A 20013-nucleotide genomic window follows, 5' to 3' on the forward strand; every position below is an offset into this window, starting at 1 on the left:
ATATATATATATATATATATATATATATATATATATATATATATATATATATATAAATCACACCTTCCACTGTATATGCCATCTTAAAAAAACACTGTTTCAATTCAAATTTTCTTAAATGATCAACTTAGGAAATCCAAACTTGGAAAGCCACCAAGCCTGGTTTGTGTTCATTATTTCAATTTAACACTGTATTGCACGTAATGTGAATATATCGTTTATGTAAGTGGTTATATTGCGAAATGTGTGTGTGGTGAATATTGGGACAGTTCCTGTCCTTGTACATGCAATATGAGAACACAAGGAGCCTGTTCAACGTCCACCAATCATGTCATTGAAATTTTACAGTTAAATGAACTGTGTGTTTGACAATGTGGCAATTCCAGTGTTGATTCTTTTTCAAACTTAAACTCAAGAATGAAAGACCTTGGGAGAATGGAGACAAGACCAGAAGAGTTTGTTTAATTCTTCACAGTAGCCTGAGTAGTGCATGTCTGGAGTTCTCCAGGAACTCAGTGTTCGGTGTTATTAAACTACATTTTTGTTCTAGTAAACAAACAAAAATAGTATGTTTTCCAAATGTTTCAGCTAAGATTCAGTGGTTGAGACTTCTGTACTTTCAAGAAGAGACTTGTAAACTTGTGAGTTCAAAAACCTTGGGAAAGAGTCTCTGTGCATCAAGGTGTAAATCTGAAGTTGTGCATCTTCGTACATGTGAGGGGTTGGATCCAGCAAATTCCTGTTAATTACTTCCCGGACTCTAGAGTCGAGACTGACCTAGAGATAGTAAAAGTAACCATCAAAACTTCACTTCTTTTATTGCTATATAACATAAACAGCAAAATGTATAGTAAACTTTACAAATCAATAAATCTATTTACAAAATTTACAAATGTTGCCTGGGCAACAAAATGCCTCACAGCTACAGTATTATACTAGATCATATGACACATTAGAGAATGGACCCAGTGGTTATAGTGTCAACTCCATCAATGCATTGGACTGGGAATAGTTATTTCTTGTTGTTCTTTTCACTACAGCTTTTTTAATTCTTACTTGCTTGTCACACGTCTTATATTAGGGGGCCCGAGGGTTGATCTTTACAGTGAACATTACCTTGTTTTGGAAAGCTCAATTAAATTGTAATAAAAAAAATCCTTAATTGCACAATTTATTGGTAGTTAATGATTATTCACACATAAAAAACAACAAAATTAGGTTTACTGTGACAAATCTCATGACAGTCTGACAGTTGTACAGCATGGGACACAGATGACACCATAAGGTGTTCTGAGGCATTATAAATGCCTGATATGACTCAATATATATATATACAATAACATATCATCAAACAGCAGTATCGGCAGATATGGACAGTGTTCCCAATACATAGTAGTTGGTATTTGAGAAGTAACTCTTTAGTTGAAATAATAATTAAGACAGGTATGTTGCAGCAGAGAGGATATAAATAAATCTTGAAAAGTCTGTCACATATTCTGAAATTCAATTGAATCAGATACTTTATTTAAATGCTATATATATATATATATATATATATATATATATATATATATATATATATATATATACTGTATATTTATATATCTATATAATTTTATTGGACACAACATATGTTGATTTGAACATAACCATATCATTGTTATGCAGAACTGTACCTCTTTTGGTGAAAGTATAGAGATGTAATCTTCATAAATATTTCTAGCCTTTTCTTCAACTACTTTTTTGTTTTGTTCATTCTTTAAATCTTCACATGCAAGCCAGAAAAGGAGATTTTCTTCACTATATTCTGTGCGTAAGAATTCTCGGAAAAAATTTCTTCCTGCAGGACTTCTCATCATCTTGTCAAAGTTGTGAGACCAAGATAGAATTTCTTCTTCATTTGGAGTTTGGCTGAAAATCAGTCATTTATTTATTAACAAAGTTTTCAGGTATACATTTAACCATCTCAGTTTCAGAGTAATACTGCTTGCTTTTATGCACTAAGCTGTAACTCTTTGTAAGTTATCCGTTTTTAACTATTTTATTTAAATGAATGCTTTTCTCATTTACATTAGAGTCCACACACTGATTGGGCCTACATTTTCCTTATAAATATAAATGTGATTCCCAAGACCTGTTGATTTTAAAATAGTTTCTTCCAAACAGTCTGATCTCAGAATGTTGGCTGCCTTGCTATGTGAGGTTAAACTGTAATTTGGTTGAATGCCAAAACAAAGATGCGCTTTACCTTCCCAAGCACATGAGGGATTCCCAGATTTAGAAGCTGTGGGAATGTTTTTCAATCCAAAAATGCCTTAAGTGTGTCTTTTTTACATTCCAGGCAACATGTACCAGACTGAACTCTCTTGTTTTAGATGCAAAGGGAACATTTAAATGAAGTTAAGAGGTAAAGTGAAATGATTGTGCATTACTGTGAGAAGACAGGAAATTTAAATGTCAGCTATTATGACTTTTCTGAAAGGAATGCATACATGGAATTATTTCCCTAAGGATTATGGGCAGATTCTAGCCAAAGCAAGTTGTAAAAGAAACAGATAGCCAGTTGGGGTACATTGTAAATCCTGTTTTGAATGAGCTGAATAGTACACAGGTTAGCCCATGCCTATCCAATGGAGGGGCTCAGAGATGTTGCGTAGGAGACGAGGGTATGTGCTAACAGAGATGAGGGTATGTGCTTGGTGGGAAGGTTGGTACACTGACAATGTATGAATGCCTGAATTTCTGTTCAGCAGTGTTAGTGCTGAGGCTATTGGAAGGATCTGTCAGCAGAAGGGGGCAGCTGCCTGAGGTGGTGCAAGTTGTGAGGTCTACTTGAGCAGCCAGAGAGCAATGCCCCTGAACCACCCCACCCTTTTATTTTGACAACAGCTAGATAGTTACTAATCTCCTAATACTGGTTTCAAATAACTTCCCAGGTTCTGAATTGATATTTAAAAAGCCATTGATGTCATCAGAAAATATTATTCTTGCTCAAATACAGGTAATCAGAATTACAGGTAACCGGAACACCGAATTTTAGATGGAAGATTTAAAATGTTTATGACTTTATTAAGGGACATATTTTCGGCTACTGGACAAATAATGTAATAATTTGTCATTTAAATACAATTATTAATGCATCCTGCAGGTACTACTTATAGCCGATTAATGTATGCTCACACATAGTGAGGTTGGTGCTGTTTACATGTGTTATACAAATATGTGGACAGGTGTGTACAATGACATCCCAAGTGTCCCTACCTTGGACACTAATCCCTCCTCCTCTCTTTACTCCCATGGTGTCCATCTTTTCTAGATGCAGACAATGTCTGGTGAGTGTCACTATATTACAGTGTTCTACAGTCACCAAGTTTACAATAATATTTATAATAACACATGAATTGTATTTACCAATGTGTAAATTCTTCTTCTACTTAATTTACACAAACGAACATTTCAAATTGTGATGTCCCTTGAAAGCCAGACGAGCTGTAAAATCAGTTGAGGTCTGTAGCTTTGCACATGATAGAACCACTTCATTTTATAGTAATTAGAAGGTAAATTAGCCACTTACCATTCTTCTTCGACCTGTATGTTTTCCAATTTGGTTGTATGTGCTGATCGTCCTTCCCCTCTCTCTTCATTCCTAACAGTGAGGCTGCAATGTAGTACAACACTTTATTTTGTCTAGAACAAGTTAAGCAATTCAAACATCATTAATAAGTAACCCTGTTACTGTGGTTACTGCCAATTTAGCCAGATTACATAGAGATTATTTAAGGAGGTGTCATAGTTGTGAAATATGATACACATGCACTGCTGTCAAAATGGATGCTTGCTGGCCATGTGTGGTAGTCAATTTTTTTATGCAAATGCAACCCTGCCTGAAAAAAACAACCCAAAATACTTTTATGTTGCATAACATGTCCTCGTGGCCACACAAAATAGAACTGCATATGGCCATCTATAAAGTTGCCTGAGATGTTTTTCAGATTAAGTGGGAAGAATAATATAATATTATAGTGACAATATTATCAACACAGGGTACTATCCAAACCTTTGACACCTTCAATACCGATGGTGCCGAGAGTTTTTTGCCATTTTTACCATATGTTGGTTTAATCAAGATTCCTCTTTTCTTATTCAGTGTAGCTATGCAGACATACTTTTTTCAGGACAAGTAGGGCTTTGAAACTAGAGAAACACTCCAAACCCTACATTGTTTGCAATTTCGTTTAAGATTTCTTCTGCACACATTTTTTTACATCCAATTTTTATTGTACTGCTAGGGCAATAGGATGGTGGGGCACTTTCTGGCAACTACAATCAAGTTGGAAAGGTCTGTAGACGGACTGATTTCAGTTTTAGAAGGTTGAGCAGAGACAGTGGCAGGCGTATACAAAAAGAAGTTGTCAGATGACTCCTGGCATACCAGTCCCAAGTAGGCTCAAGCCTTCTTGCCTGGAGTCAGAAATACAATTAGACGCATGCAGCAGAAGTACTAGCGGACATCCTGGCTGTAGTAGTGGTAAAATATTCTCCACCCCACATACCAAAGTGAGGCGCAATTTTAGTTACTACCAACTCACAGAGAGATCATGTTCTAGTGAAGCACTTAATAAAACAACTAGCAGTGCCACAACAGCCACTGGTGCCACCACTACCGTAACCAATGTTAGCACTGGAATGTTTCTAACTCCTCAGAGAAAAGATGGGCAGGCTCTGCCAGATGACATCAGCAGATCTATGTTTGGGCCAGAAGACAATGAGAAAGAGGATGGAAGGTCAACCCTTGCAGCACAAGTGGGTGTTACTCCACCTTGTGGATGACCTGGATTTTAATTATGGGGTAGATAGCTTGCTTCTTGCACTGGCACCATAATCAACAACATCACTACCATCACTACCATCACTAATGCTCTCATTGAAGAAGAAAAAGAAAGAGTACTGCTATTATCTTACTTGGTGTACAACGTCATAGTAAAGTGTAGGATAATTTTGAGAGTGTGGGAGATGGGCGCACTGCAAGATGCAAATTGTGTCATAAACAGTAACTCTGGGGTGAATCTTAGGGAAAGTCAGTCCTGTACAGTGTAGCTGATGTTGTATAACAGTGCCTGCTTTGCCACTGCTCAATTTCCTTCTTTACTCTGAAAGCTCAATTATCTTAATATTTTACATTTTGGGGAAAATGTATTCCTGTACAATCCTGTATTATCTGGATATGTCTGTCTGCCAGTGTCTAATATTAGGGGGAAATTCAGTCCTGTACCGTGGGGGTGGGCCTGTCTGTCTGCCAGTGCCTGTCCTGCCTCTACTACTGCAGCTTAATCTTCTTCCATACTCTGAGAAATCAATTCTTCTCCTTTTTTTCTAATGTTGGGGGAATTTAGTCCGATACGATATGGCTGGATGTGTCTGCCTGCCGATGCCTGCCTCTGCAGCGACTCAATTTCCTTACTTAATCTGAGGGATCAGTTCTTTAATTTTTTTTCTGATTTCAATACTGGGGGGCTGGATGTGTCTGTCTTCCAGTGCCTGTCCAGTGGCCTACTACTGCTGTTTTATCACCTTCCTTACTCTTAGGGATCAATTCATCAAAATGGTCCAAATTTTGGAGAAATTCAGTCCCATAGCATGCTGCTGGATGTGTGTATCCATTGGTGTTGCGCTGCTGTTGATGGTGGTCCAACAATACAAAATCGAGTCTGGATCTCTTCCTAAACCTTGAGAGTCTGCTGTTGTAAATGAAAGTTGAGTCAAGGAAGTGGCAGGGACCTCTTCCTTTGAAAATAACTCTGAATTAACTTTTTTTAATTAAAAATGTCCCCTGAATTTCATCTGAACCGAATTATTGGAAAACAAAATTTGTTGTCTGAAAACAAATGCAACAAAAAATGAAACATTTTGTCTGAATCGATTTTGATTGCTGTGTACATGTCATTTCACAATGAAGGTGGTTACTGCCACATATTACTTCCTTTTTTTTAACCAAGGCTTTCTCATAAATAAAATATGAAATAAAAATGAAGAAAATAAATTGCCAGAAAGGAAACTAGACATCTTTCAGGAAGCCACAAGACATTAGCAAACATATTTAAAGTAGATTTTCTAACTTTTTGGCATTGACTTTTTTATTGAAGCAGGTGGTAAATCCTGCTGTATTTATGCATAGGAAAAAGGGGGGTTATGGCACAAAAAAATTGTCAATATACAGACTATGCATGATCTGCAATTCACAGGTGCCTATCTAGAAGACATTAAAAGTTAACTTATGTCTCAATTTGATGTCTTAATTTAACACGGTCTTACTAATATCTGCAACTAGATATTTTGACAGTCATGACCTTTAATAAAAGAAAGGAAGACATCTTTCTGTATTCCCTCATTGTATTCTTTAATTAAGAACAGAGAATGCACTGGTTGGTGCTGGATGGTCCCTAAAAGGTCAATTTCAAAAACATTCCAAACTTGGAATACCAAGAAAGCTATTTAATTACCACACACAGCACACAAGGAGGGTGAAAGGGGGACAGCAATAGCCCCCTTTGTTAATAGGAGGTCCATGGTGGTTTTAAAAAAAAAATGATTTATTTAATATTGAAATGTAAATGTTTTTATCTATATTACTGGGTGGCGGGTTGGACTTCTGACATGCTCTTATCTACAGTTGGCAAATTTAAAGTCACCTGCACTTGCACAACTTGTGTATAACTGAATTTGCAAACAGTTTTTCAAGTATTAGCATGAAAGGGCATATGACTAAAGTTGAACCTTGTCACTCAAGTTCAACTGGCCACTTGACGGAGCAACCCCTCAAACACATCTCTCAAGAAACACCATGGGAAGTGTGCTTTAGCTAGGGATATCTCTTTGTCAGCAAGACAAAATGGCAAATGGTAGCTACATACTTAGCACATCTACCATGCGGGGTGGTAAAAAAGTGAGGACTTGACCATTCTGTCCTTTAATTTTCCCTTAAGCAATTCAGTAAAAGCCTTCAGTACTCTACAGCGTATGTTCATTCAGTCATTCCTAGCTTTGCTGGGCAGGCACTATAACGCAGGGCCTTGTGTTAGCTCTCCTATAATAATAATTAGTGCTGTGGGGAAACTCTTTGTAAATACAGTGGTAGACCTGTCTCTTTTTGGTTTGTGTTGTCTGACAGAAGATCCTGATTCCTCCATCATTCCTTTTCCTCCAAAAAGCTAACTTAAAGCATGTTCAGGTCACTGGCTTATTCACTTGCTGTCATCCATGGCTACATCTAAAATTCAATACTTGGATTATTTATATAATAAAAGTGCTGTTTTTGTCAACATACTGAAACTACACATTATTCTGTGTTTCGCTGTAAAGCACTAAGTTTTTACTCTTAAAATCATATGTCAGTATCGTATTGACCATATCCCTCTGACACTTAAGGTTGGCCATCTATATAAACTAATACTCTTAGAGCTGGTGTTTTTTTTCTTGATTCAAAAAGGCTGCTTACATGAAAGAAATGTGGGGGCATTATCTAAAATGAATGGAAACAGAACAAAGGGCTCATCAAAAGACATGTCTATTGAAATTACATAATTACTTTGATAAGCATTTATGAAGCATTTGGAAAGTTAACAATGGCTGCTAGTTCACACATTTAGTAGGAAAAGGATTTTATTTCTATGTAGTGAGAAATACCTGACAAAAGCACGTACATAATCTTCCAACAGAGTACATCAAAGCAAAAGCATGGGTACCTGACCTACGGTAGCATGGACACTTTTTTCTATGATCTAGTGATTTCCAACAGCCAATATATGGGTGCTATTTTATATGAAGAGATAGAGATTACATTTAGGAACTTCTCCTGAAATTCCCCAAGAAATTCTTAGAATTAATGGGTGTATGGGAACATTCTATTAATATGTACAGTAAGTCCTCACTCAGGCCGGGAGGCCTGATTTATGGACATACAGACCAATAAAGGAGACACTATGAAAAGCAGACAAAGGCGTAAGAAAGTAGACAGAAGACTGAAGAGCAAGAAGATTCAAGATCAGAAGCGGAGCTGCGGTAAAGGAGAAAGGGACATAGCGATTGGTGGAGAAGGTAGGGATACTTTGTAATTTTGTTACAGTAGTGATAGTGTGTATAGTGTGGTATATTTAAAGAGACTAAACAAACTAAACATAAGTTGATACAAGAAACTCTACAACAAAATTACAAAACAACTTACAAATTTTTTTGTATTCCACGAATATTCGCCAGTTCCTGCGTTAGGTTCGGGCAAATGTTTGTGTACATTCTTCATGTTACATTTTTTTTCTAACTTAGAGAAGGAGTCAGGAGTTCAAGATCTGTGCGACCAATAAAGTCACTCTTACGGATCTTAAACTATTGTTCCCTCCCCAGGCCAAGTTTCAGCTTCAAGGTTAAAGGTCGGTGCAAGCGGTTGATGCCAGAGGAGCTCCCTGCCAGCGACCAACAGAGTCGCTTGCACCGACATTTAACTCCTGACGCTGAAACTTGGCCTGGGGAGAGAACAATAGTTAAAGGTCCATAAGAGTGACTCTATTAGTCGCCGACAGGGGCCTCCTCTAGCATCAACCAATTGGTTGATGCCAGAGGAGGCCCCTGCAGGTGACCAATAGAGTTGCTCACACAGACCTTTAACTCCTTGTGCGATCCTACGGATTCCTGCACCCATTAACCCCTGTGATGCTGTGTAGACAAGGTAGACTAGAGGGGAAGGGACCTGGGAGATTAGTTAGGAGATATTAACGAAGATGAAAACAAAGATTCTTCGTGTTGTGTCCATTTCTTTGGTATTCGGGCTGAACAACGAAAACGTACCCTTCGTGTTCGTTTTCATGTTCGCCCGAATACGAATGAACAAGTCTATTTATTAATACGGACAGTGGGCTTTCATTTCAAATGCTTAGAATATTTCAGTAATAATATACTATGTGTGTTTTGATTTTCGTAGTATACTATCTTGCAATTTACTATCCATGTTGTACCGATTATGGTACACATGCGTTTGACTCCAGTAAATAATTGTGTGTATTTGCCTAATCCAATGTAGATCTTTGTGATATTGGGAGCCTGGTAACAATATTGAAGAAAAACAATGCTGCTCTTGGAAGCACCAGCACCAGAATTAATATTACCTTTTGCTTCCCATACAAAAAAAATGCAAAGGCCTGCAATTAAGTTAGAACTTAATTTTTCTTGTATACTAAATTATCAAATAAAGGGAATTAAATAAAATCACTTGTATAAGGCTTTCTAAATAGTAATGGAAATAATAATGGAATTATCTACTCTAAGGTAACTAACTGATTTGATATCCCCATTCTATAGGAACATGTAATCACTAACTAAACGTGCAAGCATTACTAAACTAAACTCTAATATAGACCAAACTAAACAAAGACCACACACACACACAGATACTGTTTTGTTCATCCAAAAGACTACACTGAAGTGCCTCTAGAATAAACACCTATGTGCAGCTAGCTGTCCCTAGGATGATTTAAAATACTTGAGAAGAGAAGATGAGATTAACCCCCGATGGACGTTTTGCTGTTCAACCCCTGAGAAAGCCTTTTATCGGCAAGAATAGAAGGCACTAACTTTATGTAAAAAAGAATAGACTGTATTGTCTCAGGTGGTGCTTAACACTGAGAATCATTGAGCGGGTGGGCTCAATTTGTGTTCAAAGGGACGTAAAAATTGAGCTCACCACTTGATAATCTTTGTGGGTGGCGCTGACGTGGCAGCAAGCGCCACAAAATTGAAAAAAATGACAGGCTTTGTGGAGGGAGCTGACAAAGTTGACACTGTTAGGCTGTTAGGGGACAAGGTGGGCCCTGAAAAGCTGTTTTGTGGGACAATGTTGGCACTGATAAGCTGTTAGGGGAAAAGGTTAGCACTAGGAAGCTGTTTCTTCAGACAAAGTTGCCACTGATAAGCTGTTAGGGGACAATGTTGGCACTGATAAGCTGTTAGGGGAAAAGGTTAGCACTAGGAAGCTGTTTCTTCAGACAAAGTTGCCACTGATAAGCTGTTAGGGTCAAGTTGGCACTGAGGCGCTGTTAGGGGACAATATTGGCACTGAGAAACTGTTTTTGGGACAAGGTTGGCACTGGAAAGCTGTTAAGGGACAAGGTCTGGGAAGCTGTTTATTGAGACAAAGTTGGCACCGATAGGTTGTTAGGGGACAAGGGTGCCACTGGGAAGATTTTTTGGGGAAAAAGTTGGCACTTATAAGCTGTTAGGAACAAGGATGGCACTGGGAAGCTGTTTTTTGGGACAAAGTTGGCACTGATAAGCTGTTAGGGGAAAAGGTTGGCAATGGAAAGCTGTTATTTCTATGACAAGGTTGGCAATGTGAAGCTGTTTTTTGGAATAAGGTTGGCAATAGGAAGCTGTTTTTTTGGGAGAGGGTTGGCACAGGGAATCTGTTTTCTGTGACAAAGTACCATGAAGCTTTTGTTTGGGACAAGGTTAGCAATGGAAATCTGTTTTTTGGAACAAAGTTGGCAATGAGAAAGTTGTAAAGAAGATTGTTGTAAACTGCTGGCTATAAGCACCACAACTGGTTACTGTCTGGACCAAACTGGGATAGTTGGCGACTATGAGCGTATTATACTCTTGTAACCCATAGAAGCACATAATAGTTGTCTTACTTTTCTTTATTTACCTGTATAGGTACCAAATAGACTGCAAGACATACCATGAGCAGCTGCAACAACAGCACCAACAAAAGCAACAAGTGTTCGGCCTTTGGTTTCCACCAGGAGCTTGAGACACAACAGAGGTTTCTTCATTCTGTGACTGCTGCCTCTTTCTCATTTCAGCAACTTCGCCAGAGGCTAGGAAATGACATCAGAAAGAAACGGTTAATCACACCAATAGTAGCAATAAGGACAATGATGGCAAGGTTGTCATCAAAAAGATTACTTGTATACTAATATCAATCCAGCAGTGACAAACCCTGCAAGTTGTATAATGTATAATGTAACAGAGAAATGGAAACACACATTTGTGGTGACAATAACCTTGCATTGGATGTACTTTCCATTATAAAGGTTATGAGGTTATGATATCACTGTCTTAACTGCACCTTATTACATTTTTACAAACTGAAGCACTTTATATTTATTCAGATTTCATTGCTATTTATACTTCAAGAAATTGTCTCACAATTGCACTTTATTTTTGATGTGAACGGAGAATCTACCTCATTAGAACTTCATAAACCGCAATATTTGCACACATCAAGTGTGCAATTTCCCTTTTTTTTTTTTATTATTTTGAGATTAAAGTATCTTTTTTTAATTTATTTAAATGGTATTTTATTGATTGCTATTCTATTATTGTATGTATTTTGCCTTTTATACTCCTTCTAGTTTTACACAAGCGCTCCACTTTTTTGGTTTTAATATGTTTTCTTTTTCACTTATATACATTTTCTGTTGGACATAACCTTTATGTAAATTCACGCAAGAAACTGTATAATTGCAGAAGTACAGTGCTATGTTAATAGTTATCTATTTAAAGATATAAAATGTTGTCAGCCCAAACAGTTCCACAGAACATATTGTTTGTTCCAAAAAAGGCTTTATTTATAGGTACACATATATGTGTGTGTATATTTTAATGAATATTCAACATATGGCCACACTACTGTGTAATGTTATCAGATTTATATTGCCATTATAATTGGCAAGGTCTTTATTTCCCACACAGACTTCACCCACATATTAATTCTAAGCACAAAACAAACTATTGTGTCATCAAAGCAGCATGTTTCATATGCTGGAATGAAGTCAATGAGTTAGTTATTTAAAAAAAAATATTTTTCACCAAATCATCCAAAAGTCATTTTAAATTGTCTGTGTTTTTTTGTTAATTTGTAATGTATAATTCCACTACATAAAAGCATTAGGAAGGGTCACCCCATTGAGATGATTGAGGAAATTACCCTGTATTATGTGTTATGCGGAATAAGCTTACGAGACGCCCAATAGAGTAATGCTTTCAAAATAAATTGTGATGTGTATTAAAGAGCTAACACAATCTATAGTTTATCTATGAGAAATAGGTGGACTATTTCCTATGTTCCCCATTTATTTTAATATTAACCCTAACACAAAGCATGCAGTTATTTTTTGAAATTACAACTTTCTATTGATTGAAATCTGTTATGACTTTTCAAAACTATATCACTAAACAAAATTGTGAATCCCTCATGGTACACTGGTAAACAAAAACCAAGAACAAAAGTCTCAGTAAGGGCAATAATTTACACTTCAATGGAACTACTACAAAAGTATAATAAAACCTATTTTTGGCTTGATAATATTAGCAGCTATCTTAAATACTCGGCCTAGTGTGTTTCAGAATCTGATTAATTGCGTTACTTTTACAGTTAGAAGAGACTCTGTGAGAGTCAGATTCATCTGCCCCTTTTTCTTTCTTTATGTCTCTAGGAGTACATAATGTTTGATGGTTATCATTATACCTGGGAACTCTCCAGGGTTTAGCCTGGAGACTCCGCGAGACGCACTGCTTCTCCGGGTCAACACCCAAATCCTCCGGGGGGCAGGAACAGGGTCCTGACATGCCCCATACCCCTGCCCAATTTCCCCTTAAATGTGGGTGTGCTCCGCTAAGTCAGCGGTAACAATCACTGACGTCAGCGGTCCTGGCTACGCCCTGCAAAGGTAGGCCCCAGGTAGCCAGAGCCCCAAATCTCCCAGGTATGGTTTTTCAGTGTTCACCAGCACTAACAATAACAGTAAAAATATGTATAGAAAGTATGTTTACATGTACAGTATATAGCTATCAATAGGTCACAAAGTCTCATAAAAAGAACATGGGCGTTAACCTAAAAACCTGCTGTATGCTAATTGCAAGGCAATAACAAATTTATGTGGAGGAACTGCTTTTCAACAAGCTTTACTAAATGTTATTTAAATATACGCTAGTATTTTTTTTTAAGACCTATAATGGAATGCATTCTTAAATTACAGTAAGTAAATAATGGTTGTTTATGCTAAATATCTTTAATTATAACACTGTTAGTAAAAAGTCACAACTGTACATTGAATTTCTGTGTACACGTATTAAATGATTGGCTTTTCCTATTCCAAAGGTTTATTTTATAATAGTATTTGTTAAAATGCTTTATATGAAAACGTGTCAAATTACATACTGTCGAGTAACCTATTATTGTCAAAGGAACTTGGCACGAATAGTTTAAATTCAGTAGTCACGACTTCCTCAGGTGGTAAACATTGGTATTTGAATTAATCATCCATGTTAGCTGGTGAACTGTGCCTTTTCATAGAATTAAAAGTGCTTTTGCCAATGTATAAGAATTTGTATTGACAAACTATTACGTTTCTGTTGTCAGATTTACCATTTTAGGAGTTTACAATAGGATGTTCTATGGTTAATCTTCTGAATCCATCTGGCCACTAGTAATATGAATACCTAAATTACTAATCAAACAGATTTATTCATCAAGAAGATGAGTGGTGAGTTGTGTTAAAGGGTTTTGAAAGTGGACAATCCAAAATGATAACTTATTTTTCTGACAGCTCAGAAAACGAACATGACTACCCTTCAAACAAGTCATATTATTTCTCTAAAAAAGCAAAATATCCTGAATCATTTTTAAAGCAAGACTGTATAAGTGTGCTGGTTAGTCCATCGGCTACTTACATACATTTTTTATTGTTGTAGTATCATTTATTGTGTGCTGTGTTATGTAAGTGAAATTTACTGATGAAGACTTTCTGTACATTCTTCGTGTTATTTTTTTTTCTTCATTTTTTATAAGGGGTTAATACGAGGTTAATGCGGCAGCTTTGGAGGCAGGATTTTAAAGGTCTGTGAGAGCTACTCTATCAGTCGCCAGCAGGGGCCTCTTCTGCCATCTTCATTGGTCAGATGAGCCCCCTGCTGGCGACCAATAGAGTCGCTTGTACAGACCTTTAACTCCTGGCAGAAAACAGTGGGACCCTGGTAAACCCATATACTGGCCAAGGGACTCAACTATTCATGAAAACACAGAAACTGGGGTGCAGAAAAATGGCGACAGATGCTCTGGACTTACAAGTCAAAATCTGAAAAATTTGGCTGTAGCAGAAGTTAGTCTGTTGCCAAAAGGATTCAGAACAGCACAAACATGAGTGTTTGCAGGCAACCATGAAGCATGGTGGAGGTTCCTTGTACGTTTGGGGCTTAATTTCAGCAAATGGAATTGTGGATTTAGTCAGATTACAGATACTTATACATCATGCAATATACTCAGCAAAGCATCTGATTGCCCCAAATTTAATCTGCAGCATGGCAACGATCCCATCATATAGGCAAAGTCATTAAGAACTCTCTTCAGGGTTAAGAAGAACAAGGAGTCCTGGAAGTGATGGTATGGTCTGGTCTGGAGTCTGTCTGGGATTACATGAAGAGAGATAAGCAAATGAGGCTGCCTAAATCCACAGAAGAAATGTGGTTAGTTCTTCAAGATATTTGGAACAACCTGCTTGTCGAGTTTCTTAAAAACCTGTGTGCAAGTGTGCCTAGAAGAATTGATGTTTTAAAGGCATAGGGTGGGCACACCATATATTGATTTGATCTAGATTGTGACTATGTCTATTGTTGAAAGCATTCTTAATTCACAGAGTTTTTTTCATGCCTGTCTAACACTTTTGCAAAGTACTATATATATATATATATATATATATATTGTGTCATGCACTATTTTTGCTGTTACATGATATCTCTGTATGATAAGAAATGCACCTCGCCACGTTCAGTCTGGCTGGATCCAATGTCAGAGACAAATCTACCGTGTTTCCCCGATAGTAAGACACCCCCGATTGTAAGACGTATCGGGGGTTTCAGAGGGGTCGGCTAATATAAGCCGTACCCCGAAAGTAAGACATATGTCTTACTTTCGGGGAAACACGGGGGATTTGCCGGGTCCGCCACTCTAAGGGGCCGGGAAGTCCCCACCAAGGCCGGCCTTACGTGTCTGCGGCCGCACAGGATTTAAATTAAAACATCGGGGTTTTTTTTTAACTTTATTTAACATCCTCCATGTTAAATAAAGTTTTTTTAACTTTATTTAACATGGAGGATGTTAAATAAAGTTGAAAAAAACCCCCGATGTTTTTATTTAAACCCTGTGCGGCCGCAGACCCCTAAGGCCGGCCCCTTAGAGCAGGGCCGACCTTTGGGGTGTGCGACCGCACAGGGCGCCACACTCCAGGGGGTGCCAACCTGCGGCACCCGGCACCCCTCCAGAGACGGACAGTAATGTCCGCCGCTGGAGGAGCAGGCTCGCAAGGGAGCGGTATCGGAGGTCTTTAACAGACCTCCGGCTCCCTTGAGTGATTTTAAGCCGGGTTCAACCCGGCTTAAAATCACTCAAGGGAGCCGGAGGTCTGTTAATGACCTCCGATACCGCTCCCTTGTGATCTGCGCGGCAACAGCTGTTGTGCGCCGGGGTTTCTTGTCAGATCCCGGCGCACAACACTGAAGCCGCGCCCACCGCTGTCCGTGCCCTCTGACCCGGAAGGAGACAAGAACTGAAGAAGAGGAGCGAAGAGGAGGAAAAGAAGCTGAAAGAAGAAAGGAAAGGTAGGAAAGCATTAAGTGAGAGTGGATTGGTGTATATGTGTGTGTGGATTGGTGTATGTGTGTGTGGATTGGTGTATATGTGTGTGGATTGGTGTATATGTGTGTGGATTGGTATATGTGTGTGGATTAGTGTATATGTGTGTGGATTTGTGTATACGTGTGGATTGGTGTATATGTGTGTGGATTGGTATACGTGTGGATTGGTAGGTGTGTTGATTGGTAAGTGTGTGAGAGTGATGGGTGTTATGCTGTACCATTTCCAATGTCTTTTTCATGATCTAATTATGCTCTAAAAGTACATCATAACTCCCATCACTCTCAATTTTTTCCCAATATAAGACATACCCCGAAAGTAAGACATAGTGGGGCTTTTAGGGATAAAAAGAAAGTAAGACACTGTCTTACTTTCGGGGAAACACGGTATTACAAGTAACGGAATTACAATCTTTCCATATAATTAACTGATTACAGATTTGGAAGTATCAAGAGGAACAAAATCACATGGACTTTATTCTATTATTAGAACTATATCCTAACTACTATCTATAGCACTTTGTGTTACTCATGAAACAAGAATGTCCTTTCATCCAGAGTGTTTCCTACAGGATCATGTGTATGAGTCAGCGGTTTGTTAAGTATTAATTGTAAAAAAAGAGTGAAATGATTGTTGGTTTATATATCCTGCATAACACGTGAACTGTACAGTTAATTTGAGTCTAAATTACTGTATTCAAACTGTTTTAATTTCCTTGTGAAAAATGTAAATATAAAAAGTGATGTATTTATATCTTGCATTCCTTATGGAATAATTCATAGAGTAATAGAAACATAGAATTTGACGGCAGATAAAACCATTTGACTCATCTAATCTGCCCATTTTTCCTGCTCCAAGGACTCAAACCCTAATCAGTCCTTTGTTTGGTCACATAGTGAGGATCGCTTTATGCTTGTCCCATACATGTTTAAATCCTCCCATTGTATTATCCTTCACCACTTCCATTTATCTACCACTCTCTCAGTAAAGAACAAAATCCTTACATAACATCTAAACATCTAACTCTCTCGGTTTTAGACTATGATCTCTTGTTCTATCATAATTCCTCTATTCAAATAAGCTTCCTTCTTGTACTTTGCTAAATGCTTTTAAGTATTTAGATGTTTATATTACATCTCCCCTCTATTCTTTTCTCCAAGATATACATATTAAGCAGGGGTGTAACTAGAAACCACAGGGCCCTGGTGCAAAAATGGCCTCGGGTCCCCCAACTTCATCAAACATGTCTCATAGTGCTACTTTTGCCCTAAACAGCCTGTCAGCGCCACCTTTGTACCAAACAGCTTGTAAGTGCCTTTGCCTCAAGCAGCTTACCAGTGCCATCCTAACCCCCAGACTGTCTGTGCCATCTTTGTCCCAGCTTGTTAGTACCCCTAAACAGCTTATCTGTGCCACCTTTGCCCCAAACAGCTGGTCTGTGCCATCATTGCCCTCAAACAGCTGGTCTGTGCCAATATTCCCTCCACACAGCTCATCTGTGCCTTCTTTGCCCCTTGCACTCTGGCACACATATGTAAACACACTTACAAATTACACAAACTTACTCATACTCACTGACACACACACATTCCCTCTCACATTACTCATGCTAACACACACTCCATCTTACTACAATTACATATACATGCTTACACACACCCTTTACACATCCATGCTCTCACACAGACTTACACATCCATACTCACACACTTACACATCCATGCTCTCACGCACACTTACACATCCATGCTCTCACACACACTTACACATCCATGCTCACAAACACATCCATGCTCACACACACTTACACATCTAGGCTCACACACTTACACATCCCTACTCACACACACAATTACACATCCATGCTTACACACACTTATGCATGCACATTCATGCTCACATACATACATGACCGCCCGCCCCTGCTTATCTCTCACTGCTCCTGAAGCTTTATCTTCGTTTCATCTTGACGTAATGTCATATTGCAAACATGTTCCTATCTCCCTGTGCTGGTTCAAGATAGTTAAGAAAGGGCACTGATATTAAGATCCCTTAGTCTTTGCTGATAATTGTTATGCTGCAGATAGATAACTTACCATTTTTGTAGCTCTCCTCTGTCAATATCCTTCTGGAGATGGGGTCTCCAGATTGGTACACAATACTCTGAGTGAGGCCTGACCAGAGATCTGTAAAGTGGCTGAACCACCCCCCTCTTCCTTCTTCTATTGTCCCAATTTATTGCATTGCTTGCTTACCTTTATGTCATCAGAACTAGTTACTCCTATCTCCCTCTCTTCCATTGTCACCGACAGAACAGTGTCTCTAGTGCTATGTTCCTAACAGACTTAGTAATGCCGTGAACATCTTTGCAAATGAACACCCATAATAGCATGTTATAGTTTACAGTTATTTGACATGAAAACCAAGTGGATTGTTAAACATAGACATTGAAGGTCGTAGAAGAGAACACAGACAAAAAACCTGCACACCGAAGGTTAATTTAAAGGACCTATGTGTCTGTAGAGAACCAGTACCCAACACTCATGAAATATGAATATGCACACATCATAAATGTAATGTAATGAATATTTAATGACTTTATGACCCACTATAGCTGAGTAGTGTTATAGGGGCTCATTCCTAATTTATACTTCAGAAACCAGTCTACATTTATTCAAATAGCAGTACATGATAAACAATATTTGAATAACAGACATGAGCTCTTAAAAATATCTTTGAAGTCAGGCGATAAACATAAAGATAAGATTTTAAACTCAATATTGTACAAAACATTCTACCAAATCTGAGGATAGTATTTTTTTTTTAAATGTGAAAAGTGGAGTAGCAAAAAATTCAACATGAGAGTTCCATAGAAAAAGCATCTATTCTCAAAGCCTCTTGAGTTGAGTGCAGCTGGTAGCTGAGTTGCTAAAGCTACTCAATCAACTTCATAGAAATGGGGTGACTTGTTTACTCATTTCTACCCAAGGAAGATTGAGTTAAACTCATTCACATGGTACCTGACACGGCTAACCAAAAACTTTAAAATCTGAACCCAACAGCACCTGACTCAGTTTGCCTTTTGAAATATTTTTTATGCTGCTGAACCTCAGTAACTTAACTGACTACTCAAATTGTCCATCCCCTGCATATCCCAATATTTAGTTGCTTGGATGCATAGGATATCATATCTGTCTCATATGAGGCTCTTCCATTTTACCAGATCACAACTGTTTCACTATAGGATTACTGTTCTCTTTCACAAGACTATCTCTGTGCCACTAGAGTGCTACTTAACACAAGACACCCTCAACAGAAGACTTAACATGTCTGCGTTGTCACATCTTGATCTGGAGTCACTTAAGTGTGCTACCAAACATTATACGCCTGCCGTATTACCGTAAGTAGCTAATAATGTTGATCGTATCTAATCTATTCATCTCACAAGGGTGATTTTGTCAAACAAAAGGTTGCGTGGTTCCCACACTATGCGGCATTGGGCTTATGTCCAGGGCTGATAAATACTCATGTGTATGTGTGAATCTCTTGTTGGGTCACAGGGAAAGCAGTGTGAGAATGAAAATATATAGTTTAAACGCAGTGGTTCATACAGAACTCTTCAAAGGATAACTTAGTGTAATACAAGCACATTTGGACCTCTATGTCTTTTAATGAGAACTGAACAATCTTAAATGCCAAATATAATGATCCCCTAGGCACCACTTAAGTCTGCTGCCTTTTTGTATGGGGGTAGATAAATGGCTTTGGCAAGCTCATGTCTTCCCTCACTGTCTGTGTTATATATTTTTCATTTACAAGCCATTCGTGTTAAAATGAATCATATACAGTATATCTGCATACTGCAATAAAAGCAGTATTATTGATTAGAAGCTTAAATGGTCATTAGAGATTGATAAAGGCAATGGCCCTAAATGGATGGGCTATTTGTAAGCACTTCCTATTACTGTAATATCATACTGGGCAATGCACCAATATCCCACAGTGGTGACTTTATGATCTGCAATGTACTAAACATTCAAATATTTATGTGTTACTTTAGGATTAAAAGCCAATTAACAGTGTCATATTTCCAAGCCTGTCCCACGCCTCACTGGACCCCAAAGACGTGTCGAAGAAATCTGGAAATGCCTTATTTACAGGCTTTGTAGTATTGTAAAAAAAAATAGCACATAAATGTTAGACACCAGCACTAACAATAACATCCTGTGATATATGGTACTCAGGAACTCTCAAGATTTCCCTTGGTTTTACAAATGGTTCCTGGGCCTTTCCTTCCAGAAGTAGGAAGAAGCATCTTGACCTTCTGGCCTGTTCTG

At 38.1% G+C, this 20013-nt stretch overlaps 1 protein-coding gene across 2 annotated transcripts in view; it reads right to left on the reverse strand.

The window, feature by feature from the left end:
* Positions 1-440: 440 nt before the first annotated feature.
* The window catches only part of RGS17 (regulator of G protein signaling 17), a 33264-nt gene continuing 13691 nt past the window's right edge, over positions 441-20013 (reverse strand). Inside the window, exons 2-5 of one of the 2 annotated variants that reach the window (XM_053459158.1) lie at positions 10724-10862; positions 3575-3646; positions 1677-1911; positions 441-777 (exon numbers count right to left, since the gene is read on the reverse strand). In XM_053459158.1, coding sequence (XP_053315133.1) covers positions 589-777; positions 1677-1911; positions 3575-3646; positions 10724-10862 — 635 coding nt within the window. In that variant the 3' untranslated portion in view covers positions 441-588. Of the gene's footprint in view, positions 778-1676; positions 1912-3574; positions 3659-10723; positions 10863-20013 lie in introns of both variants that reach the window. The other variant, XM_053459157.1, reaches the window with a different exon arrangement.

The sequence above is a fragment of the Spea bombifrons genome, chromosome 3 (assembly GCF_027358695.1).
Source record: "Spea bombifrons isolate aSpeBom1 chromosome 3, aSpeBom1.2.pri, whole genome shotgun sequence".
Taxonomy (NCBI): Eukaryota; Metazoa; Chordata; class Amphibia; order Anura; family Pelobatidae; genus Spea; species Spea bombifrons.